Below are 27,048 nucleotides of genomic sequence, written 5' to 3' on the forward strand. Positions count from 1 at the left end.
CTTTTGCAGAAGTCAGGGGATTTATATAGCAATATTGCTGACAGAGTTATATAAAATGCCTAATGAGTTACCTTACTTGGCCTCAATCTCACAGAATCATCAAGAAATTTCAGCTGAGACAAGCTGCTCCACTCTTTAGATATTCCAGTTTTCTCTTTTTTGGATGGCGATTGGTGGTTTGAAGTTGCCAACAAAGGAATATCTGCAAACAAAGAAATCAAAATTGACTGTTTTTTATATATTAAACCTTTTGGACAGTGGATATTTTAAAGCATTGAAAAATGGCAACATTTTCCACAGCCTACTCTCCAGGTGTTTTGGACCAACTCCTACAATTCCTAACAGCCTTAGGCCCCTGAGGTCAGGAATTGTGGGAATTGAAGTCCAAACACCTAGATGGCCAAAGTTTGCCCATGCCTGCTCTAACATCCGTACAACTGCCTTTGCTTAGCTGTTTGGGCTCACCATCTTCTCCAGGTACAATAAAGGATTCAGGGGTTCTTTGGGGCAATGGAGGAGGAATGTCTTCGTCCAGATGGGGGGAACCTAGTAATCCAAAAGACAGAAAGTCAGAAACAACTTGAAGGCACACAACAACAATCGGCACAGTTGTTTCCCATAAGATTTGTTCATATTTCTGAAAACCTGAATGTCTGAAAAGGGGAGCACAACTTGTTTCCAATACATGTTACGAAGTCTCACCTTGCAGATGTATAATAATATCTAATAGGATATTTTTTTAATAATTGTTCTTAAAAGTAACCACAAGATGGCACAGGGGTTGGTGGCTTCTTTGAGACATGCACAAATACTGTGCCTCCAAAGTTCACCTTTCAAGGAAGGTGAATAACTCATTTGCATTGCTTATCCCCAGTTGAAAATTTTTCAAGACAAATGTATTTCATTTAATAGTTTGGTTAAGTTTGAAATTGCAAAATATGAAGGTAATGCTTTGATATGGCATACTCCAAATTTACTCTGGCGCAGCCTCACTTCAGTGTCTACACTTGCTAGATTGTGTAAAGTGGTCCTAGTTTCCATCGGTTGCTGTACATACACTGATCAGAAAGCTCATTTACTTTTGTCAGGAAACTTGTCAACATTGCAAAACCCTGTCTTATGCTAATAATATTTTCTGTTGCTCTTTTTTCTGACATCGGGGAAGACTTTTTGGTTTACTCCTATCTTTGACGATTAACTTGCAAAAGGTCTTTTAATTGGAGCTTGCTATGCTTTGAACAATATTATGTTACAACTGTCTTTTTTGACTTCTAAATTAATGGTTAGGCTTTTTAAAGCTTCTGTTTTATCAATTGCCTTGACTGTATCTTTTTTCAAGTTATGTCTTGAGTTCCATTTTGGGAGGAAGTCATGGAATTAATCAATCAATTTGGGTGGACAACTTTGGGGACAGACATTTGTGGTCAATAGTCTACCATGAGACCCTCTGAGGGCTATGTGGACTTCCAAAAATGTTAAACTAACTACAACACTAAGCATGTCTATAAACCCAGTTCTGATTTTGAAATAAAGTGGCCTCTTAATATCAAACCATGCCCGGGGGGTGGGGGGGGTATTCATAACAAACATGTAGGAGAGGGAATTTACCCTTTTTTGCCCAGAAAAAGTGTGTTTGGAGTGACAAAGGCTTCAAAAACAGGCATGGGAGCTGGGTGCACCTCAGGGCCACACTTTGCTCACCCTTGACAAAAAATAATGAAATGAAGAGGCTCACAGATAGTTCACATTTTCCATATGAAAAAGCTGCTAGTTTTCCACTTAATTTTTTCATCCATGTACTAGCTATTACAAGTCCGATTTGTCATTTAATTTGATAAGACAAAGCAATTGCAAGAGTCCATGGGTTTTTAAAAAGGACTTTAAATTCCTTATTCAGCCTTCCCAAATCTAAGTCTCTCCAGATATTATGAATGACAACTCTCACCAGTACTCCGGCAGCCATGGCCTACCATGATGAGAGTTGTAGTCCAAAACATATGGGTGGGAAAACCAGATTGGAAAAATTGGTCTTAAGCAATGCCTGTTAACATTTCTTTATGATATCATACAAACTGTAGGTGAACCATAGAGGGAATGGTGGCTTTAAGCATATTTTACATCGGCCACACAACCGTTTGGCATCACAAGATCCTCTCTTGTCAAAGTTGACCCCACAAGGAATATCCGTTTGTTACTCCACCTTCTCATGGCCTTACTCTGGCAAGTGGATTCCACTGTGTCCAAAAGCTGAAGATGTTGTGTCTGGGAACTGGACAATTGACGGCTTGGGTCTGTGCCATCCAAGGACTGGGCTGCAAAGTCCACAGCCTGGGAAACTGAGGAAACCATTTCAGGTGGACCCACAGCAGAGTCAAGAAGTGCAGGGGAACTGGGCTCCTCTGATGAAAGAGAGGAAAAGTAAGGATCTTCTGATGAGCAGGTACATCGCTGATGGCGCACTTTCTTGAATATACAATGCTGCGTGTTGCTGGGTAGTTTATTTGAAGGGCTTAAGTCAAGGTCCGGAGAGGAATCAAGGTTGTTTCTTGTCATCATTTGGGATGTTTTTTGCGATGCTAACTCAAAAGGGGTTGATTTGGTCCGTGTGAGAGGCACCTTCGTATCTAAGTTTATCATAGTTTCACCTTCAGATTTCAAAGGGAGAAGCATTTCTCCCCAACCTAGATTGTCAAAGTCCACACTGCGATGTTTAAGTAATGGCTGTTTTGTTGACCAAGAGTGCAATTCTGTTGTGGGGGCCATGTTTTTGCTTGTGATGAAATTCAGGGATCTCATAAAAAGTGCTTGTCTAACTGGACAAGCATCATCTCCAGAATGGCCTTGTTTGTCCAAGTCCCATACATTGTTATCAGGACACTGAGGTTTCTTCTCTTCCCCTTGCAGTGAACTGCAAGAAAGATAACATGATTTTCAGAGCAAATCTTGTACAAGAGGGTTCTTCCTCATGTATGTAAAGCTGTAGAATATTGTGTAATTTCCAAATTGCTTTCCTCATATAGAAAAAAAGACCCATACTTGTTTCTTTATTGAGTTATACCAAGTCTTGGGGCACAAATATTTCCACATTGTAGAAAACATTTAAAATCGACATTTATCTCCTTAACAATCCATTGAAAAAGCTGCTTAAAGGAAGCTGAAGGAAATGCTTCTACATGACATGTGACCAAAGCAATTCAATTACACATAATTATTTTCAGCAGCTGTCCCCCAGAAGAGCTGCTTCTTTATTATATGACAGATGTAATTAATATTCATAAATGATATATAAAATGAATGATTTTCACTTTTTTTTCTAGGGTAATTTCTTATACATATAGAAGCATGTAATTGTTTGGCACAGAGCTCTTGTCAAACAAGTTGAAAAGATAGTCACTTCTCAATAAGCAAAGTTAGAGATCCAAGTTTCACTTCTATAAGTTTTGAGGAACGTCCACTGTCAGACATTATTCCCTATGAATTTCTATGCTAGGGAAAAGTTAAGCAGGAGTGGAGGATCACATGAAAAAGAGACGAATATAAATGGCTTTGTATCCATATCTCATTTGCCCTCAATACAGCTTAAAAAGACAGATTATTATTGTTGTTGTTATTTTTATTATTTATTGTATTTATATACTGCCTTTCTCACCCTTGAGGGGACTCAAGGTGGTTTACAACATACTAATGGCAAATATTCAATGTCAACATACATTACACAAGAAATCATAGTAACAAATTACAATATATAACTATGAGCTTAAATTCAATTAAAACCATTAAGCATAAGACATACATAGAATTTAAACATTCAGACAAAGCATAAAATCATCCTAGTATAAACATTAAAATCCTATGAAATCAGATAACATCGCCATTCCGAATTGGAATGCACATGTTCCTTAATTGTTCCTTGTACTGCATTATTTATTAGTCAAAGGCTTGATCCTACAACCACGTCTTTGTTTTCTTTCTAAAGGCCAGGAGGGAGGGCGCTGATATAATCTCGCTGGGGTGAGAGTTCCAGAGTCGAGGAGCCACCACAGAGAAGGCCCTGTCATCCCCACCAACCGTGATCGAGGCAGGATTGAGAGCAGGGCCTCCCAGATGATCTTAACCTCCATGACAGTTCATAGAGAGGGATACATCTGACAGGTTCAGATGGATGGACTTTTACTAGCCCCAGTTGGGTATTGCTATATCTCATGCATTCCAATAGGAGGGATAAGTGCATGTTAACTTCCCCATTGAGATAACTGAGATTTACAATGTATTGAGAAATATATTCTGTGAACTGGGCATGTTTAGCCTGAAGAAGAGAAGGCTGAGAGGAGATATGATAGCCATGTATAAATATGTGAGAGGAAGCCACAGGGAGGAGGGAGCAAGCTTGTTTTCTGCTTCCTTGGAGACTAGGACGCGAAACAATGGCTTCAAACTACAAGAGAGGAGATTCCGTCTGAACATTAGGAAGAACTTCCTGACTGTGAGAGCCGTTCAGCAGTGGAACTCTCTGCCCCGGAGTGTGGTGGAGGCTCCTTCTTTGGAAGCTTTTAAGCAGAGGCTGGATGGCCATTTGTCAGGGGTGATTTGAATGCAATATTCCTGCTTCTTGGTGGGGGGTTGGACTGGATGGCCCATGAGGTCTCTTCCAACTCTTTGATTCTATGATTCTATAAGTTCAATGAGACTTAATTCCAGCTCTCTATGGCATTGTGGTCACACAAGAGTTAACTTTATGTGCTAAGATTTATAATTATTCCTATTCTTACCTGCTCAGCTGTTTCAGAAAAGAAGTTTCCATAAATGGAGCATGGAGTTCTTTCACTGTTGTTTGGTTGGTTTCAGTCTGCCAAAAGTAAAAAGGTATGGTATTACAGACCTGCGTGACTAGAACACTGGATTTAAACCTATGAGTTGGAACACTTACACGACAAAGTAAGAAGGGTTGCTGCAACAGTGTTACTACTAAACAGATGTTATATTTAAAATAACAAGTAACTCCACAGGTGCATGTTTAGACTAAAGATGGATCTCAGATCTGAAAAGACTGCATTCAAATTTTATGTCCAGAAATAGGAAGGTTATTAACAATCATAATGGGGAAAATATGCTAAACCAAAACTACAAGAATGAATCTTGTGTCAGTCTTTGCAATGCATCAGAGATTCACTTGCATGCTCAAGGATTTCTCAAACCATTCCTGATAAGATGTGAATAATATTTCAGCTGCCTTTATTTGTTATGTAAAACGTCTTGCACATTTCCCGTCTAGTGGCAAATAGAGGCCACTGAAAGAAATCAGTCAATTAAACTTTACTTATATCCCACTCCATCTCCTCATGGAGACTGAGGCTGGCTAACAACATAAAAGGGAAACATTCAATGCCAGAAAAATAAACAACAAATTAGGCAATTTAAGTAAATAGTATAAAACATTCAATCATAAAAACAATCACAATAACAGACCAATAAAACACATTTCACAATATCAATAAAGACAAAATTAAAAGGCATATCCATAGTCCGGTCGTTATTTGGTAAGGCCAGATCTTTGGCTCTCCATAAGCCTGGGAGCAAAGAAAGGTTGTGATGCAGTCTTTCCTGATAATTCATAGATCGTTCACTCAGTGTATTTCTTATAATTAATGTGAAAATCCTTTTCTTTGTCATATAACTCATTGTAATATGTGTTGTTGAAGGCTTTCGTGGTTGGAATCACTGGGGTGCTGTGAGTTTTCCAGGCTGTGTGGCCATGTTCCAGAAGCATTCTCTCCTGATGCTTCGCCCATATCTGTGGCAGACATCCTCAGAGGTTGTGAGGTATATTTGAAACTAGGCAAGGGTGGTTTTGGTATCTGTGGAGGGTCCAGGGTGAGAGAAACAACTCTTGTCTGTTGAAGGCAAGTGTGAATGTTGCAATTAATTACCTTGATTATATTCCACAGATATATAAATCTCCCTTGCCTAGTTTCTAATATACCTCACAACCTCTGAGGGTGCCTGCCACATATGTGGGCAAAACAACAGGAGAGAATGTTTCTGGAACATGGCCGTACAGCCCAGAAAACTAACAGCAACTCATTGTAATATGTTTTGCTTTCCGGATGACAACTCAGAATGTTTCTGTTGTCAGAATGAAAGCTGCTTAATTTTTTCGTGTGTTATGCATGTTTTTAAGACAGAAGTGGGAATCATGCAGCATTGTGGATGTCGTTGGCCTGCAACTCCCTATATTTCTCATTATTGGCTAGGCTGGACATGAAACAACATTTGGTGATTCATATAATTCTTATCCATGTATTAGGGCAATCTACATGGCAAAAAGCTATTGGAGTTATAGCCACATAAGGTCTCTGTGGCAGCTTCCAGAGAGTAGGTACAATGGACAATTGTCTACAATTTGTATAGATATAATTTGATTGTTCTCTTGCACACAGTGAACATTATATACATAGGATCCAAGCCTGTAGCGAGGGGTTTTTTTTAGGGGTTCAACCCCCCCCCCCCAAAAATTTCAGGTTAAAAAAAATAAACCTGGTTTACTCATGAATTTTAACTGGTTAACCAAATCCCCATGCTAAGTCTATGAGACGCAAAAAATTAAGAGTCTCTCCAGATCTGCAAGCACTATCTCAAGCAAATATTGACAATTTATTCACACTGTCATTACTTGCAACAATAGCCGATGTAGCAAAGCAACCAAGTGGGGGGGGGGGTGTTGAATGCTCTCAATAAGGAGGCCAGACTTGGTGGAGGTGGTTGACAGGGGCAGAGTTGCAGGCTATTGAAGGCTGCTCTGCCCCTGCTGTGCTCTTTGCTTCAGCGTGAGCTAAGAAGCAGGTTTCAACTCCCCCCCCCTGAAATTTTCACACCCCCCCCCCCCGAAAATTTCAAAACTCTCCCCCCCACCCGAAATTTTCAACCCTCCCCCCAAAAAAATTCTGGCTACGGCCCTGATAGGATCATACTGTTCTTGTATGATACACTCATATCTTCCCAAATCTCCCACTCCCTTCAATGTCATCTGGGGTTCCTCCTCTTAACTGATACCTCTGAGCTTACTTGGCAGTGAAAGGAACAGTGCACCAGAGGAGCTTGGAAATTTCCAGTGCCCCAGGACACCGAACCTAATGTCATTCTGAGAAAACCGAAATAAATTAAAATGGTATCTTCCAGATCCAGTTACCTTGTGCAGAGCCGGATCTACATGCTGAGGAATCTGGTTTGTATTATATTGTTTTTGTCCTATTTTCTTCCAGAAGAAAATTATAGTTAGTTATAGCTTGACAGGTGTTAATGTCTGATTGATTCTTTGCCCTTTCTAGCTATGATTAAGACTATGAATAAGTTCCTTCTTTAAAAGGAATGGTTTCCTGAAATGGATAGTGTCAACCACATATGGAATGTTACAGGTGTTTGAAGAATAACAAATTAGAATCTCTCCTCAGAAGTAGATGCTGACCAATGGCTTTCAGATACACTGTCCTGCAGCAAATACACATTCATATATACATGCCCTGGTGAACACTTATTAAAAATCCATGAGCTGGTAACAATAGTAAAAAGTCATTGGAAAGCCTTTGACAATACAGTAATTTGTATCTTTATCAACGTCCTACAAAAATAGCACTGACTATAAAAGGTGGTGACAGACTAGAAAATAAGATACAAGTTTTATGTAAGGAGATGTATAGCTTCTTCCAGCAAATATTCTTATGTTCATCAGATCTCCACAATTTTTGGCCCACACTTTTCCCTGACTTCAAGTAAAAGGGGATCATAGGTCCACAAAACAGCTTTCTCCTGGTGGGATTGATGTTCAAATAGTCTCCTTCCACTCGTGGAGGTTGAGGCAAGTGTGCATCAAATGTCTATGTAAGTAAATTCTACAAATCTCACAAATCAGCATTCTGCCAGGGATTTCATATTATTGCTTGGTTGAGCTAAACAAGGTAGGGATATGTTGTCAAAGGCTTTAATGGCCAGAATCACTGAATTGCTGTGAGTTTTTCGGGCTGTATGGCCTTGTTCCAGAAGCATTTTCTCCTAACGTTTCAGCTGTATCTGTGGCCTGCATCTTCAGAGGTTCTGAAGATGCCAGCCACAGATGAAGGCAAATTGCCAGGAGAAAATGCTACTGGAACATGGCCATACAGCCCAAGGTAGGGAACCCATTCCTTTGATGTCTCCCCAGAAAGCATCCCATCATGATAAAGACAACTTTCTCATCCTCAAACTTCATTTGTGGTGCAATGTTTATTCAAAGCCCCCCTTTTAGCAGCTCTAAAGAGCTGTAAAAATAAATAGCCAAGATCTGCTAAACCACATCCTGATTGAATAGCTTTGTGTGTAAACCTGGCTGCATTCCTGTCAGGCCACAGTGGTGCATGTAATATATGAGAAAGCAAATGAATTGCCCCACTTAAGGCGAGAGGCTTCTGCAAACAAAATAACAAGCTAAAAGAGGAAGAGTAGGTGGTCCGTTGTTGATCAGAGGGATCAAGTCCAAAGTTCAAAATCAGAATTTAACCTTAATTGTGTTGTTGTAAGTTTTTCAGGCTGTATGGCCATGTTCCAGAAGCATTCTCTCCTGATGTTTTGTCTGCATCTATGGCAGGCATCCTCAGAGGTTGTTACAACCCAGTGATTCCGGTCATGAAAGCCTCAGAGAATACATTAACCTTAATTGTTTTATGGAAATTGATTAATAATGGAAGTCAAATTTTGCCATTACAAGATGTTTCACATGATCATATCTTAATTAGTCTATGGGAGAACTTTAGAGATGGCATTAAAAACTCATTTTAGTCTCTCCTGAGTTGTGTGTTCTTCCCATTAGTCACTTTTGTCCATTTTGACCACAATCTGTTATTACTTTCCCCTCTGTGTCCCAGTGAAATGAGTTGGAGGTACAAATGTACCTCTAGTAGGAACAACAGGAGAGGACCTTCTCAGTGACTACTCCTTCCCTAGAGTTCTGGTTTCCTCTTGGCTATCCTTCTGTGGAAAGGTGAAGATTTTCTTTGTTTCAGCAGACTTTTAATAGCTGAATGCCAAGGAAAAAAGGCACTTTTCAGAATGTATTCTTGTGTTCATTTTAATAGCCATGTTTTTAACTTCTTTAATTCTCTTGTTAATTGTATTTTAATTTTTTTGTATAATACAAAGTTTAAATTTATGCAAGTTTTAACCTTTGTAAGCTGCTTTGATTCCCAGATTGGTGATCATGAATATGATGATACTGCCAAGCTGAAATCAAGTTATGTAGAGGATCTTTTCATCGGTCACTCCAAGACTGTGGAATGATGAGTTGTTGGAATTTAAAACACAATTGAAGACCTATCTCTTCCGGAAGCCTAAACAGTCAGATTTAACTTTGAATTTTAAATTCCCATTCTATATTTATTATGTTTTAATTTTATTCCATATATTCTAATACATGTATTTTATAGAAAGACTAGCTGTCCCCTGCCACACATTGCTGTGGCCCAGTCTCGTGAGCTGGAAAAGAAAGTAATGGTTTCTAATCTATGTAATTTCTTTATGCTTGTAGGTAAATGATATTTCTTCTTGTTTCTTTGTCAGTGTTGATGTGGAGAGTGTCTGGTTTGCCTACTCTGGAATATGCAACATATCACTGTCCTTCTTTCAAATCTATGATACTATATCTCTCTGTGTGTCAATCATATATATCTATCTATATCTATGGCTGGATGGCTCTTTGTCAGGAGGGCTTTGATTAGATTTTCTTGCCCTGGTGAAGGGAGTTGGACTGGATGGCCTTAAGTATTTTCTGTTGGTCATGGGGGTTCTGTGTGGAAGGTTTGCCCCAATTCTGTCGTTTGTGGGGTTCAGGACACTCTTTGATTGTAGGTGACCTATAAATCCCAGTAACTACAACTTCCAAATTTCAAGGTCTATTTTCCCCAAATGCCATCTGTGTTCACATTTGGGCATATGGAATATTCATAGCAAGTTTGGTCCAGATCCATCATTGTTTGAGCCCAAAGTGCGCTCTGGATGTAGGTGAACTACAACTCCCAAACTCAAGGTCAATGCTCACCAAACCCTTCTAGTGTTTTCTGTTGGTCATGGGAGTCCTGTTATACCACGTTTGGTACAATTCCATTGTTGGTGGGGTTCAGAATGCTCTTTGATTGTAGGTGAACTATAAATCCCAGCAACTACAACTCCCAAATGACAAAATCAAAAAATTTTGAGTGAAGGACATACATTGGGTTGTTAGGTGTATGCTGTCCAAGTTTGGTATCAATTCCCCCAGTGGTTTTTGAGTTCTGTTAATATCACAAATGAACATTACATTTTTATTTATATAGTTGTTTTAATATGTGTTTTTATGGAATGTCTTTTAGTATTAATTAGTTTTAGCTATATTGTGCTCTGCCTCGAGTCATAAGGAGAGGTGAATAATACATAAAAATGTGTTATTGTTGTTGTCGTGTGCAATCCTGAACTTACTTGGAGACCCTCACATCAAAATAGGACTAAAAACTTTTGTTTTAACCTAGATTTAACCTGAGTAACATATTAGTCCAAAAGCAGGTAGAGGACTTGGGAAAATCTGCATGCAAAAAAGAATGAGTTGCTGCTTCTGTGGCTTGATTCATATCTTTGTTTAAGCACACAGCCCAGCAAAGACCTTTAAAGCACTTCCTGTGTTACCTCTGGTGGAAAAACTGTCATGGGGGCAAGCTCTGTGTGTTTGTGGTTAAGGCCCAGCATTAACACTTACCTCAACAGCAACCGCATCAGAATGATCGGGGCATGTGTCAATTTGCCTTTGAAAGAGCTCAATCACAGCGTCATAGACCAACTTATATTGCTCCTGAAAAATCACATCAAAGAATCACATGAAGATATGCCTGTTTTGCTAATTTTGTTTCTCTGTTACATAGGTCTGGGCTGTTTAACACAGTCAAAAAATCGTATTGATCATTTCTTGGATGTAAGCTAAGGTTATACTGGTTATACTTCCTCAAGTTGGTTGGAGATGTAAATTTGATTGCTGGGTTTAGGCAATGCAGAAGTAAAACGGAAGCTTCTGCAATGCTCTGTTCCCTCAACAGGAACTAAATTACCGGTAAAAGTTTACATGAGAAGATCTGAAAACATTTCGAGTAACTCAGGAAGTTCATTTTGAGAACAGATAATTTGATTATTGATATTTTACCAATAAGGGGTTTGTTTGTTTGTTCTTTTTGGCAATGATATGAGCACTTGTGTACCTCAAGATACATGAGATATCCACAAAGCACTTTTGTGTACCTTGCATGTCTCCTTTCTCAGGGAACCCATTCCTTTGATGTCTCCCCAGAAAGCATCTCATCATGATAAAGACAACTTTCTACTTATTGCACCATTCAAGATTTTCCTTCATCACAAAACTGCAGTGGCTGTACAGCACAAACAAACAAGCTTCTCAAGATTTGAGTTATTATCACTATTAATTGAACAACCAAAATCTTTTCAACATACCTGGGTCTGCACTAATAAGGGCCTCTGTGTACGCATGTCCTGAATCATATTGAAAATGCTGAAGTTTATTGGGAGAATCTTAGGATGAAAAGAAGAAGAAAAAACAAAGACTCTAAGTGATGGGAAACAGCAAGTCCAAATCATGGCACTGAATTTCATAATTACCTTAATCTTGTAGGCTCGCAGAGGTTCCCAATCTTTGGTCCTTCAGGTGTTTTGGACTTCAACTCTCAGCTGTTAGGAATTGTGGAAGATGAAGTCCAAAACACCTGGAGAACCAAAGGTTGGGAATCACTGCTGTAGAGAAACTCCCTCGATTCCCATTTTTTTGGGAGAAAAGCAAGATATAAATGATGCTAAATAAGAACATCACCAGTAATTCCCTTTACTTTGGAAGTCAGCCCTCCATATCCGCTGGGGTTAGGGGCTTCTGCCAGAAGTTGACCACAGAGTTTTACCGGAGGATTTATGACATTCCTACAGAAACTATATTCACAAAAGTTAAATCCACAAATCCGCTTGCTAATGCTCTGGCAGAAGCTGACCATAGAGTTGTAGTGAGAGAGAGCATATTAATCAAATCCAATAGCATTCAGTGCAACACATTTCCCATAATGTGGACAAAAACTGGGCAGCTAATTCTTTGCAGTAATTGGCCTGACACACAGGCAAAAGAACGAGGTATTCCATTGAAGTTTTAGGGAAATAAAACACTCACCCCATCTTTTACCAAAGTCCGTGTGTAGTCAATGGCACAGATTACTCCAGTTCGCCCACAGCCCGCACTGAAGAAAATATATTTGATAAATTACTAAGAGAGGGGAAATAATAGTTCCTATTCCCATTTACTTACTTACTTACATAATTTGTATACCGCTTTTCTCACCCTGGGGAAGGTGGACTCAAAGCTTTTTCCAACATATTTATGGCAAAATGTAATGCCTCACATACATATAAAACCTAACAATCCGTTCAATATTATTTTTTGTTTGTTTGTTTTCCCTTCTCCAGTGCTTTGTTTGTAAAAATATACAGTGCTAGTGATTGAAACATTAGGAAATTGTTTATTGACAATAATGGAGAATCTCTACATCACATGTCTAATTCTGTATGGCTTCTATAAGAAATCAGGTCTCTGAGAGACTTAAATAGGATACAGTTTCAGCAATCAAATCAACCGAAGTCCTCCCCTTATAGAGCTGTATCTCAGATATGCAGTTCATCCCATGACTTCCAAGATTATCTGATTTGCACTGACAGACACATCATTTTGTAAGATATCACGTACGTCTGCCAAAGATGGCATCTGAGGGAAATGAGGACACAGTTTTGCCTTTGGATTTGTTATTCGTGTTTAATCACTGGCTTATTAGATTCTCATGACAAGCTTTCAATAGCGACACTGTTTGATGCTTTGGAAGAAAACAAACACCCCAATTACACTCCAGACCTTGCAATTGTACATAATAAATGCCCACTGAGCTTAGAATTAGCACAGAAAGTAAAAGTCTACCTCCAGGGGTTAGAATACTGTTGACTGAGAACTTGCATTAAATTTCTATAGTCTTCTGGGCACAATGTAAAACATTTATTTCCACCCATAAAGTTGTAAATGGCCCCAGACATGGAAAACACTGTGTTCTCTCCTTGGTACCATAATAATGGCCCAATTTGCACATCATGGTAAAACAGAATTTTAAAAATGAGTATGAACTGTGCTTTTTGTGTGTTTTTTAAGACTTCTGATAACGTAGTTTCTTTCTTTAAAAAGTCTTTTTACTCATGCCTAAACTTTCCTTTCTTGTCCTCTTTCTAACTCCAATTTTTAAAGCAATATCAGCACTGGCAGGATGATGAAAGACAGCTGGAGAAATGCAGATTTTATTTGTGTTGTGTTGGAGCAGTTTATCTACAATAACCAAATTAATACATTTTGTGCTGCAGCAGGGTGTGCCTGCCTACAACAGGAAAGTTAAAGAGCAACTGCCTCCAGAATCCCTTATTGTGAACATGTGAATAGCAAAACAGAGAGAAAGGGGGAAAACAGATATGCTTAACTGATCAGCAATCCCCAATATTTTAAAGGAAAACCCCACAATCCTATAAGTTTGGCTAGCAAAATTGCAGTTGTAAGGAAAAGGAAGGTTGATGAAGAAGAAATGATCCCTGAAGTACATTTTAGAACCATCCTCCAAGTGGTCCTCATCAGGTTCAAAATGTTTCTGTCTACTTAGGCAAGACTTGTTTCATCTTGTTGGTTTCACTTTACATACATATGCTCTTTTGAGTAAAGAGTTTGCTGAAACATGCTGAACTAATAGTCTTCTCTGTGGTATACTTTCTTAATTTTATTTATTTATTTATTTATTTAAAACATTCATATTCTGCCCTACTCACCCCAAAGGGGACTCATGGAAGAGCATAACATACAAATGGCAAACATTCAATGCCAGGACATACATTCAATACATAAACATTAAAAACATTTGTTTATATCCACATTTGTTATCATGTCTGTCTGTTTCTCTATTTTATATGTTGTCTTTCTCCCAAAGAGGGAAGTAATGAACACATATATTTTGTTAACCAAGCCATATCAGTATTATTGCTATACAGAAATATATGTATCATATTTACAAAATAAACTACTAGTATATTTCATTTTTAAAGGTTTCTGAATTTATAGACTGCAGAATTAAACTACTGTATGAGTTCCCATGTGTGCATGATGGAGCAAGTAGGTAACAGGAGCCTGAGAACAGAGTGTAACAAAGAAGCATGGAAACTAATCAACGTATGGAATCAGTAGAGAGGAGAGGTTACATTTTTAAAAATGCAGAGATAAGGGCTTATATTATCACAGTAGGCTTTAGCACCCAAAGGATCACTCTAGGCTTGTTTGCATTTGCTGTTCAGCTGTAAAAGGGCATATCTGTGTTGTTGTAATTTTTTTTTAAAAGATGATCTCCATTGCCATCAGCCTCACCTGCAGTGCACACAAATAGGTGCATCAGCATGTCCTTGGTAGTACCGCATCTCCTCTATGAGCTGAAGAATTGGATCAATTGAGGAAGGGACATCATGATCTGGCCAATGTTTATAATGAAAATGATAGACAGTCCTGATTTCCTACAAAAGGCACAAAAAGAGAAGATTAGTAATTCGTTTCTGTGTTGCAGGGGAAAATTTCAAAGCCCAGTTCAGCCATGTTCCAAAGGAGAATACAAACATTCAGGCGGATGTGTTGATACATAACAACAAACAATTCTAGCCATTTTCTCCATCCTCATGCTTTGAGCTCTGACTCTATTTGCAACACTAATTGCTTTAATAAACATGGTTTGAATTATATAAGAGTGGAGAATGTAGTGGGTGTTTAACTAATTACTGTGAGTGCATATCAATGTGTAGCCTTTTGTGGGGAGAATGTTAAGATGTATCGAGCACTCTGCACATCTGTAAAGAATCAAACTCTACCTAGATCATATGATTCAGCACAGATATTTAATTATGGAAGTCTCTGTTTTCTAAGCCTCAGTCTTATTCATGTTTACACTGAATAAGAGCACCTTTACACAAAAGATGAATCCCACGGAATTCAGATGGGCTCAGGCATGTGGATTCTGGTTTCAATTCCACATTGGACAGAAAAAATGATTAATAAAAAAGACACATAAATAAATTCTGGTTAATGCCAGTTATTAATACCAAATGGACTAGACTACTTGTCCCAATATCAATTATACTCTGGAGGTTAGTCCATACTTTGAAAGAACCATCCAAGATGTTGAATTTGGGGAATAGTGTTCAGCAAATTGTATAGCTTCTTTGATGTTCAGACTGCAACCCAAAGGAGATTCACCACTGTATCTGGTACAAGATTGTAACTTTAATGTGAAGACATTGGTATAAATTGAACTGTTACAGTTCCTGCTAGCTTGCAAGCTCTTGGAATTATAATATACAGCTCCCTATTCTATTCCAGTCTCGCACTAGTTTTAGAAACTGCTGGACAGGAACAACAAAGTAATTCACAGAAATGCATTGGCCAATGACAGCAACAAGATCTACTTTTACCATGTTGATGATTTACCCTTTTGATGTGGAGCACCCCTAGCAAGCCCACTGTATGTTCCCATCTGCTTAGGCTGTCCCACACTTACACTGCCATTCAGTTTGGCTTTCAGAATACGAATCATGTAGTCACTTCTCTTTTCTTCAGCCTCCTATAGAAAAAAAGCAAACCAGTATGACATTTGGACAGCAATTATTTCCATAAAGCAGAATGCAGACTATGAATTTAAAGGAGCAAGGGAGGAAATATACCCACACAAAAAAGAGTAAAGGGGCCCAACTGGAGCGGAGACTCATCTACGTCCACCCAGTATCGTTCACATTTTTTCTGTTGGAGAAAAAGAGAAGGAGGCTGTGGTTATCTGTCTTCCTGCCCTGTCAACTCTCACACCTTCCCCAGTACAACAAGAATTTCCACCCAGCGAAAGCTTCATACACACAACTGACACCTAAGGGAATTGTGTAGCTGCTCTCAGACATAACTTTATAGTATTCACCTCAGACCACGAATTTTACTTGCAAATGAACCTAAACCCTAAAAATGGTTGGTGGTTCAAGTATGGGCAAACTTTGGCCCTCCAGGTGTTTTGGACTTCAACTCCCACCATTCCTAACAGTCTCAGGCCCTTTTCTTTTCCTCCTCAGCCGCTTAAGCTTGCTCATGCCTGTTCTAGACCTTAGATATGATGTATGAATGGAACTCCCTCTGTCTCTTCCCTTTGAATCAGGCTTTACTAAACAATGGAGAAAACATAATATATAATGAGGACCAGAAGCTAGAAAGGCTTTTGTAAAAGACTTAAAAGAAGAGGTTAAAGCTATATATATATATATATATATATATATACACACACACACACACACACACACACACACTTTTACAAAAGTATAATGGAGGAGGCTAGATTTGAATCATACTCCAATTATTTATTTTTAAAATTAAGAAAAGGCCCCCATGACTATCAAAACAAAATGTGTTTAATACTTGTATTAAATATATTATGCAGAACTATACAGAATTCTGGCCAGTGCTTGAAAAGACCTAAATTTTGCCATGATGCATAAGTTATGCCACCTTTGACACAATACTTACTTTTCCCATTTCAAATTCCATACAAGCCATAACTATAACCTGGAGAGATAGAAAAGAATGTTTTAAGTGTCACAAGCAAAAATATGAATTTTCTAATGGTGTTACTCCTTTAAAAAACTTATTGGCAGCAATAATCATTTGGGGGAAAACTTGTCATGTATATGTTTAGATTTATATGTATTTACAAAAATATCTTCCCTATGTAGCTGTCTATCTGAGATCCTGGGAAAGAAACAATAAGTAGAAACATTTGCTTGATTTTCCTTTGTGTGCTGGAACATTTTATTGATATGCGTGGATTAAGTGTTTTTAAAACAATTGAAAATTGTAGTCTATTTTTTTTATTTATGTTTAAATCCAAAGGGCTGGACATCATTCGGGATTTGTTAGTGCTACTGTGATTGATCTTTTACTGTTTCCAGTGCCAAGAACCTTTCATAATGTATCAAAGGAGAAGAGCTGTAGAATATAAATATCATCAGGAACATTTTTTGTAAAAATATTCATGAATGCAAGACAGCAGCCTGGAAACAACAGCAGCAGAGATTATCAGACCACAATAGGTGTGAACTATGGTCAGCCACACTGATAGGTGTGAACATTTCCCCATTCTAAGATGACATGATTTCTCCTATCTTTCACCAAAATCCTCAAATTCCACACTGTGCAGTGCAGTTGTCTCTTTGGCTTATTGCTGTTTTATTGGATCTTTGAGAAAATCTGATTTTCAGTGAGTTCCTGGTTGTCAGCCTTATTGATTACAAGTATCTGCAAGGTCTTGTTTGGCTTGGTTAAGGCCAAAAGCATTCACTAGTTGGAAATATTCTTCCTCAAAAGTCCTGTGCAAGCACATATGCAGGCCAGGTGATGCAAGGCATTCCCTCTAACTGTACATTTCATAGGTGAAAACGGAAACACATGGCGGCCAGGGAACATCAGAGAATACTCAAGTTAGTAATGAGTAAACATCAGCTAGGATCAGCTGCAACAGTTTGCTTTTGCCCTAAATCTACAGGGAAAACCAAGGTTTCACCCCCTCCTTTCCATCTTCCCCTTCTGAGTTAACGGAAGGCAAGCAAGCTACTGTTGCCCTTTGATTTGTGTTTGCAGGTAATTGAAGTAAGCCAAGGACAAAGGAGGGAAAGTAGCAGGATGAGAAAAAAAAACAGGGACATTTTAAAAAGTATTGAAAAAGTAGGACAACAGAGAATTACTTGAGACTGTTTCGGCTAAATCAAGACAGTTGGGATGTATGAATAAGTTCTGGATTTTAGGCTCTTTAACTGGCTACCATGGGTAATGGGAATCAAGCCATTTGTGCTGCAATGAATCTTTAAAACTAATTCTGTCCCTTATTTATTTTATCAGTTTTTCATCTTGTTTCAATGCCCTTGATTCTCTTATAGTGAGATCATTTGGTATCTGTATTTAGCCTAGATACACTTTTATTTTGATCCTCTTATATCATATTTTAATTGTACAGTACATTCTGGATGTACATAAACACTTCCTTTCTCCTTTAAAAACCATCCCCTAATTTAGTGTTGAGTATTTAATCCTAGATATTACCTGATATCCCCAGAGATGGAGATGAAAGCTGGAGCCAGAAATAAAAGGGGAAGCCTTTGTATGTGTACTTGTGCTTCATTGTTTCAAGGCATTGGATGTTTGCCTGTGTCTGTATATGGAATCCTCCCTGAGTCCCCTTGGGAAGATAGGGTGGAATATAAAGAAATAATCATCATCATCTCCATATGGCTCTAATTGTCCATATGCTAATTAGAAGGTTTTGCATAACTTCTTGGCTCCCAGAATCTTAGGAGGCTGAATGCAGATTTGACCTCCACTGACTCAAGCAGAGTGGATAAACTGGAGAGCAGTAGAGGCATTATTTAGCTGGTCTGAGGTTTACCCATTTATGACATAAGACTCAGGTTCTCTGGTCTGGATTCCTTGGCCTCCTATCTATTACAGGGGCATTTCCCACTTTCCATCAGAAATGACAGAATATAGATTTCATTACTTGTGAAATGTATGACTTGGGTATGTTATTAAACTGAGAGTGGACTAGTTAGAATCAGAAAACCAGCAGACAGAAAGTGAAAAGTCTATAGACTAGTCTTTCTGTTTTTTAATCTTGTTTTAGCATCTATGTTAAATATGTATACCTATGCATTTGTGTGTTTTATTTTTGTGTGTTTATATAGGTCTTTTTGTGTGTTACCATGTGTAGATTTTTTGTACTAGTAAGAAAGTAGATTAGTAGGAGATATATATACTTTATGATGTGTTTGTTCACTTTATTATAGTTAGATTATGGTTTTTCCTTTCTATCAATAAAAATGGTAGCAAATAAAGAAAAGGCATGGCACCATTCATGATATATTTGTGACATCAACTCTGAATTTCTAAAGCTGATGTTCTTGACCTTTTGTCTTTGAGGTCCTTTAGTCTTCATGTCCCAGAACCATGATACTCTGGGTATTCTGGATCTTAAGTCTCACTCATCTGGATGGCCAGACATTGAAAACCCCTGGTCTAAAGCATTTGTATTTTCTGAAACTTACACCAAGCTACAATCTTATAAAGCTACAAGAAATCCCTGAAGCGAAAAGGAACAATCTACTGCCCTGGGGAGCTTATTGGATCAATATGAGCGTTATTCAGCAAGTGGCAATTATTTTAACATAAGACTGAAAGAATACACAGTAGGCAGAAATTATTTGTATCCTACCAAGACTTTATACTCCCAAATCATCCTCCAGAAGTCCACTACAGTTGTGGAAAGAGGACCCTGGGTAGCGATGTATGTCCTTGGCTCATATACACCCTAAAAAGGAAAAAGACACAGAAATGCTGGTTTGTATAGCACTTTAGATAGCATTCATGTACACTCCAATCTGGAGTATTTTGCATTTACTCATGATTCATAGAGAACAAATTCACAAATAATCAAATCCACAAAACCTAGAAAGGCATGGGTTTTCTCAAAAACACCGTTTTCTCAAAAACACATTTTTAAAGAGGAAGACGATGAGCTCCCTTTTGTTGGAGATTTTGAATAGTGCTTGGGAGGTCATCTATGAAGATGGATCTATATCTTCAAGGGTTAGTGCATTCCAACTCTACAACTCTTTGATTTTATGGTCTCTTTATTAACCCATCTCACCATGGATCTCTTTGTTCAGAGAAGCACTTGGTCACACTATATTCTAAGTAGCTTGTAGATTATGCCTCTTATTTTTCACTGAGCAAAACTTTGATGAGAATTATGTGCTACAGCCAAGAGAACACAAGATCCATCATGTCTTACCTTGATAAAATTGGCATTGATATAATGAGAATCTTTATCTGATGTGATAAGGGAGAGCCTCACTCTGCTGTGATCATCTGAAAGAAACAAAAGAGAAAAAGGAATAAATACCAGCTGCCCCAGATAAAGCAAATGAAGTTTTATGATGTTGTCTGAGGTTACTCTTAGGCGCTATTATACAAGGCAAGCCCAACTTAATAGGCCTTCCAAGCACTTGTATGCACATATACATTTCACATTTGCATATACAATTAGCAAACTTTGGTATATGGAACAGAATGTAAAAATAAGAACAACAATCAGTAACATTGTTGTTCTTATTTTTACATTCTGTTGTCCAAGTAATGAAGTGGAAGGGTTTTCATCTCTACTCTTCCTCTCTGAAGACTTTAACGTCACAGAATATCCCCGAACATTCATGTTTCTGGCTTTTCTATGCTATATCAACACATTGGAACAACAAGCTATTCCTGGCATATGTGTCATTTGTATATTTCCTTCTCAATTACATGTTCCCGAAATCTTTCACTTCCTTCTGTATTCTACTCTACTCTAAACAAAGCACACTTTCCACTCCTTCCCCTATTTTTATCTAAAATTAAATCTTGTTAACTAATGGATTTTTATAAGCTCAAGTCTAGATCCTTTTGTACAAAGAGAAGGCATGGACTGGATTATAGTCCCATTCTTTCTTGTCATTACGGTCCTCTATACCCTGTTTTGAATAGTCCTCCAAATCATAGGAAGGAAGAAGACTTTGCATTCAAGCCCTTGAAATCATATTTTATTGTAAACTTAGTTTTTAGATTTGGTTGGAATTGAGCTGCACTCCTGATGATGTTGAATTGCAATCCCCAGCATGCCTGAATGTAGGCAATGCTGGTTAGGGCTTCTGGGAAATGCAGTTCACCAACAATTGGAAGGCACCACAATTCACACATTGTAGGAAAAGTTTCATATTAATATAGTTTTTAGGCTAAAAGGGCTGGCAAAATCTCACAAGTCTGATCCCTTTTACACCTACACAATTATAACAGTGTGATTCCACTTTAACTGTCATATTAACTGTCCTGTGGAGTCCTTGGGTTTGTGGTTTGGTGAGTTGAATAGTCTGAATGTTCCTCCTGAAACTGCTCAGGTTTACATAGGACATTTATCATAAAAGTTAGTGGAATCGTACACTATGACTGTGTGGTGTGAAACCATGGAAATTAAACCAGGGAAATTCACTGGGTGCCCTTGGGCAAGTCACACTCCATCTGCCTATGAGAAAAGCATAACTTCCCCAAATAAACCCTGCCAAGAAGTTTGATGAAAGAATCCCAACAAGTCAACTTGAATGCAAAGAACTAGAACATAATACATACAACACATATATTTTAGAAGGACATATGGAGACCTTCTAAGATGTTCATAAAACATGCATCAACTGTATCAGCATTTAAAGCAAATTATGAAAGGCCCACATATTTCATTAATTTGCAACCTAATGTGTGCGTGCGCATTTGGCTGTGAGCCGCCCCGAGTCCTTTTGGCGAGATGGGGAGGGATAGAAATAAAGATGTATTATTATTTATTACTGGCTGTACTTGTCACTTGTTGCTGTGGCCAACCTTCCTTCTCTCTTTCGCTCCTTCTTTCTCTCTTTCCTTCCCTTTTTCCTTCTCTCCTTCCTTCCCTTCCTATTCCCTTCCCCCGTTTATTTCCCCTTTCTCCCCTTTCTTCTCTACCTTTTCTTGGACTGCAACTCCCAGCAGTCCTCCTGATCAATCAATCAATCAATCAATCTCTTTCTAATTTATCTACCTTATCTGTCTAATTGATTGCTGGGAGTTGCAGTGCAGGAATAGGAATTTGGAAATATGCAAGGATTTGGATGCTCTCAAAGAAATCCAAGGAGAAGAAAGCTTGCAGCTTGGAAGCAGTGCATTTAGATCATCCTCCTCTCCGAAAGGGCCTGGTGTAGGGGATGCTGGGAGCTGTAGTCCAGAAGAGTGTGTGGATATGCTATTGTGTGTTTTATTTGCCAGACGGACTCATTTTTGTGCATGCACTGTAACATCTTTTTGCTTTTTTGGCTTTTGAAGTCCCTTCCATTGTGTTTTTTAGTGTTTTTATGAGTGATGGCCACTCATTGGCCTGATATGTGTATTGCATCCAAATTTGGTGTCAATTCGTCCAGTGGTTTTTGAGTTATGTTAATCCCACAAACTAACATTGCGTTTTTATTTATATAGATTATTGGCTCATACATTTGTGGCTTGAATCCTAAAATACTTTAACATAAGGTAATTCACCAAGTTAATATTTCTTATCCTTTCTTCCTGTCCAAGCACTCTGCAAAACGTTTATGGAAGTGAGGAAAATCAATCAATCTCTCTCTCACACACAAACACACACCACACCTCACAGGACTCACACAGGAATCTCCGACAGTGCATGCCATATTGTTCAGGATGGCCACATGGTCATCAGAAGAGGATTTGTTGTAAATCAGTAGGTAGTGTAAAAGGAAGATAAGAAAATTTCCTTTCAACAATTGTCTTGTCTTAAAATTCAATTTATTATATTAAGGGCCTATATTCCCAGTGCATATCTCCATGTTCATATGTTCTATGAAATGACAGAATACTATGGTGATGAATTATTTAATTATTGGCTTACATGGCAAGATGTCCTTATATCGATTCTTGCTGACATTTTCTGGGCTCTCAGATGTAACTGTCGGGTAGATTTTGTCTGCCTTGTAGGTTGCCGATTGCTTTTTCAGTTTCTGTGGTTGAATCAGAAAGAAGAATTATAAAGAATATGTCAATAGTATACCACAGGACTGCATAGCTCATTATTTCCTGACTGGCCTTTCTTGAGACAGCAACAACTAGAGCACTATCATTACTTTGTAATGGAAGGATTCAGAGGAGAGGAAATTTTGTGTGCTGAAAACAAATCACATGTGGCTTGGGCACTTGCTCTTTTGATGTGGCTCCAGAGAAAATTACCCATTGACAAGGAACTTCTGCAGCCCTTGAACTATTGTGATGTAGTGGAATCACATTCAGCTCAGACGTCTCTGGAAAATATGAAAATCCTTAATCTACTGACAAAACAAAAGGATGTTGTTCAACAGTAACTGAGTGCCACAGTCGTTTTGCCAAATATTTTTCCCCCCAAATCAATATTGATGCTTCTGAATGCTCTGCAATCACAATAGTCATAACCAGAGTCCTACTGTGAATTTGCAAGTTGGAAAGGGCTAGAATATCCAAAGAGTTCATCCATACTGTTCAGAATGTTAAAGTTGTCACAAATTTGCTACAGGTCCCACACACAATCCAAACAACTGTTACGGGAAGGCAGATACTAGGGCCTATGCCATGGTACTGTAGTTCCCTTCAGTTTGTGGAATCCAGTTATGGTATGTTTTGTCTCAGACCCCATCAGCTTTCTATCATATTACCTACCAACATTTCTGATAAGACTAAGGAAGTCAACATTCCATGACAAGATATTATGCAGTATTTACATGATACACTTGTATTGTGTTATAAAATTTAGAGATTATCCACAAATTACAAAGGGAGGAAAATTAATGTAATCCCCCTCCCTCTTTTTCTCCTAACTCCCACCCTCTTCCTTTTCATATTTCATCTTTTTCCAAATACTAAAACTCAAGGTCGTTTACCACAATACAGATTAATCACCTCACTTTGGGTGTCACCACATCTGATGGCATCACCTGATGGGGTTCACACACCATGCTTCCCTCTAGTGAGGCCACAGCCTTTCTGCTATTCCTCCAGGCAGAGGATAAAATTATACATTTCCAAAATAATGTATTGTTCAGCCTCCAGAAACTGCTGTATAAGAGGTACTGACATAAAGCAGTTACTTGAATCTCACTTCACAAGTTCCTTTCTGTGTGTTCACATTAGATTCTAAAGCATGTGATCAAGCTGACTGTACGGTAATTGTTTGGGTCCCCTTTTTCCCTTCTTGAAGATAAGGACTTGCTCTCCTCCAGTTTGCTGGAGCTTTTCCTATTCTCCAAGAATTCTCAAAGTTTATTGCCAGTGGTTCTGAAATTAATTCTGCTGATTCCTTCAATACTCTTGGATGTAGTTCATCTGACTCTGGATACTTGAATTCATTTAGAGCAGCTAGGTATTCCTTGTCTACTTCTTTACCTATTTTGGGTTGCATATCCCCTATTACCACGTATTCCCCATATTGCTCAGGTTGAATATTTATTTCCTTTTGGGAGAAGGCTGAGGAAAAGAAGGTGTTGAGCAGCTCTACAGTTTTCTCTATCTCCTGTTAGCATTTCACTACCTTTTTTACTGTTTTTAATCTCTCTGACAAGCCTGAGTTCATTTTGTGTCTTAGCCTTACAACCTTTTCCTACATACATTGGTTATTCATTTGAATTCCTCTTTGGTGATTTCCCTCATTTTCCATTTCTTTAGACATCCATTCTAGTTGCTTTAAACTTCTCTTATTTTTTATTCTTTGCTGGCACTGTTTGCGATTATGCCTTTAGTATTTTGCTTTTAAGAAACTCCCATCCATCATTAACTCCCTTCTCTTTTGGTATTCCTGTTCATTGAATTGCGCCCAGTATTTCCTTAAATTTCCTGAAGTCCACCATCCTAAAGTCTAAAATGCATGTTTGACTTTTCTTAGTTTCAGTCTTCCTTTGTATCAGATTTGTAAATTGGATGTTTGTAACTTGGGGACTGCCTATACTTTGAAATTGCTTCATTCCAATTCCTGTATATATATATATATCCACTTACAAAGACAAAAGTCATCCAAAGGATTCTACTCAATATCTCTGAAAGTTGCTCTTGGATTGGAATGGCTTTAGTAATCTTACAGGTCTAAACAGTCAAATGCTCTGGACTACTTCACCATACTCAGCAGGAAAAAGCTGTAAATAATTATATTGTTGCAACTGTGACTTTGCTTAGATACCAAGTATCTTTTCTGGTTCTGGCTTCAGGATAATATTTGTAACCATAGTGAAGTATAGACTTTCAAATAAAAGCTATGAGCAACTAAAATGATGTAAACCCTTTTGTTTAACATATGTACTCCAGATCTTTTGTAGTGGCACATATGGAAACAGACAATATTTTCTTTTTCCCTAATCCATTTTCTTAAAAATATAGACACACCAAGGTGAAATGTATTACAATTAAGTCTGAATTCACAGATCCAGCACACAGTATCCTGCCTTGGTTTGACCTGATTAGTATCACATCACGCCATTTAAACCAAACTCAGATTGGCACTGATATGCAGATGCCCATCAGTCCAAAAGGGTGTTTCCTATAATGATAACATGCTTACTCTATTGAATTATTTTAGGTCAGACAACAACAGCATCGGATTTTTCTTTTCCTTTTGAAACTCCTGCAGATACAGCCTTTCTTTTCTTCCTCTGTCATTCTGACCATGAGCTCCCCAGTGACTGGCTTGTATATGGATCCCTCATCATATAAAAGACAACCAGCTTTTCTTTTCCCTCTGAAAGCTCATAGCTCCTGCTTGCCATATGTGTGTTTGTCAGAAGAATTAAATACCTGCTTATTAGGACACAATATTTACAGTTTCCTTGCTCACTCAGCCAGAGTAGGGGGATGCATGCTTGTCAATCTGGGCTCCAGGTGAATAGGGGAAAGGAGGCTTCCTCCTCCTCATCATCCATTCAACAGGTCTGGTAAGATTGGTTGAAGATTCTCCTTCAACATTGTCAAGAATCAGCTGGAAGGGGATGGGGGAGGGAGCGGATACATGTTGGAGGAGGAAGGAGGTGGTGTGTGCAAAGGGAGCAGGATTGATGAGAAGGTATGACAAGAGAATGGTTGGGTGGGAGAGAGATCAGCAATTGTGGGGATACTTGGCCAATTTGCTGATTTTTTTTTGTAGGTGGTGCTCTCTTGATTTTCATTTGTTTCTTCTCACATCCATAAAGAATTGTCACTGGGGCTATACAATCCTAGAGCTTTGTTGCATTGGCTACTCAGCCTTTCACAGCTCCCAGTTCTGTTTTAGAACTTGGGATAAAGTAGAGTGTTCAAATATTTGAAATGATGTCATAAGGAAGACCTAAGTTGCCCTCGGGTTGAGAAAGGCAGTATATGAATATGGTAAATAAATAAATAAATAAATAAATAAGAGGGGATAGGCTTGTTTTCTGCTGCCCTGGTGACTAGGGACTTCATCAGATAGTTCCCCCCTCTGTTTCTATACACTTCAAAGATGGTTCAAAGACAGACCCCCACAGAACCAATTAAACAATGCAGGATGGCTTCCAGTGATTGCATTTGGGTGTCCGTAGCATAGGACTCAGTTATCACAGAATGTATTTATTTCTTTATTTATTTACAGCATTTGTAGCCCGCCTTTCTCAGCCTTGCGGCAAATCAAGGCAACTCACTGAAATACCAATTTTAGTGCCATCTATATAAATAAAAATGTAATGGGGTTTTTTGGGGGGATTAACATAACTCAGAAACCATTGGATGAATTGACACGTAATTTTGACACAATACACCTATCAGGCCAACGAGTGTTCATCATCATACACACACACACACACACACACATGCACACATACATACACATACGTATATATATATATATATATATATATATATATCCAAGCACACTCAAATACACACACATACATCTACATACACACACATATATACATATACACATGCACACACAAATATACACATGCACACATGCATGCTCACATATAAACACACAAAAACACAAATATGCATATAGATAAGCATACACGTATACACAATATACATATACACAAACACACATATATATACACACATATATACACATCTACACACACACCTTTCTCTCTCTCTCTCTCTCTCTCTCTCTCTCTATATATATATATATATATATACACACACACACAAAAACACACATATATACACAGATACACAAATATACACACACATATAAATACATATATGCACACGCACAAAAATGCAAATATACAGACTGGGCCACAGCAATGCATGGCATGGGATGGCTAGTACATTCA

The 27,048-nt window shown here is 38.3% G+C and overlaps 1 protein-coding gene across 4 annotated transcripts in view; it reads right to left on the reverse strand.

Annotated features, from left to right (window-relative positions):
• PTPN22 (protein tyrosine phosphatase non-receptor type 22) overlaps positions 1–27,048 on the reverse strand; it is a 45,147-nt gene that overhangs the window by 12,654 nt on the left and 5,445 nt on the right. For 3 of the 4 annotated variants that reach the window (XM_060772598.2, XM_067468094.1, XM_067468093.1), the window contains exons 2-15: positions 22,641–22,749; positions 19,977–20,053; positions 19,398–19,493; positions 16,664–16,702; positions 15,827–15,898; positions 15,660–15,722; positions 14,483–14,625; positions 12,215–12,281; positions 11,497–11,574; positions 10,754–10,846; positions 4,770–4,846; positions 2,217–2,908; positions 466–546; positions 72–202 (exon numbers count right to left, since the gene is read on the reverse strand). In XM_060772598.2, the coding sequence (XP_060628581.2) occupies positions 72–202; positions 466–546; positions 2,217–2,908; positions 4,770–4,846; positions 10,754–10,846; positions 11,497–11,574; positions 12,215–12,281; positions 14,483–14,625; positions 15,660–15,722; positions 15,827–15,898; positions 16,664–16,702; positions 19,398–19,493; positions 19,977–20,053; positions 22,641–22,749 (1,818 nt within the window). The remainder of the gene's footprint in view (positions 1–71; positions 203–465; positions 547–2,216; positions 2,909–4,769; positions 4,847–10,753; positions 10,847–11,496; positions 11,575–12,214; positions 12,282–14,482; positions 14,626–15,659; positions 15,723–15,826; positions 15,899–16,663; positions 16,703–19,397; positions 19,494–19,976; positions 20,054–22,640; positions 22,750–27,048) is intronic. The other variant, XM_067468095.1, reaches the window with a different exon arrangement.

This window comes from Anolis sagrei, chromosome 4 (genome assembly GCF_037176765.1).
Source record: "Anolis sagrei isolate rAnoSag1 chromosome 4, rAnoSag1.mat, whole genome shotgun sequence".
In the NCBI taxonomy this organism is placed as follows: Eukaryota; Metazoa; Chordata; class Lepidosauria; order Squamata; family Dactyloidae; genus Anolis; species Anolis sagrei.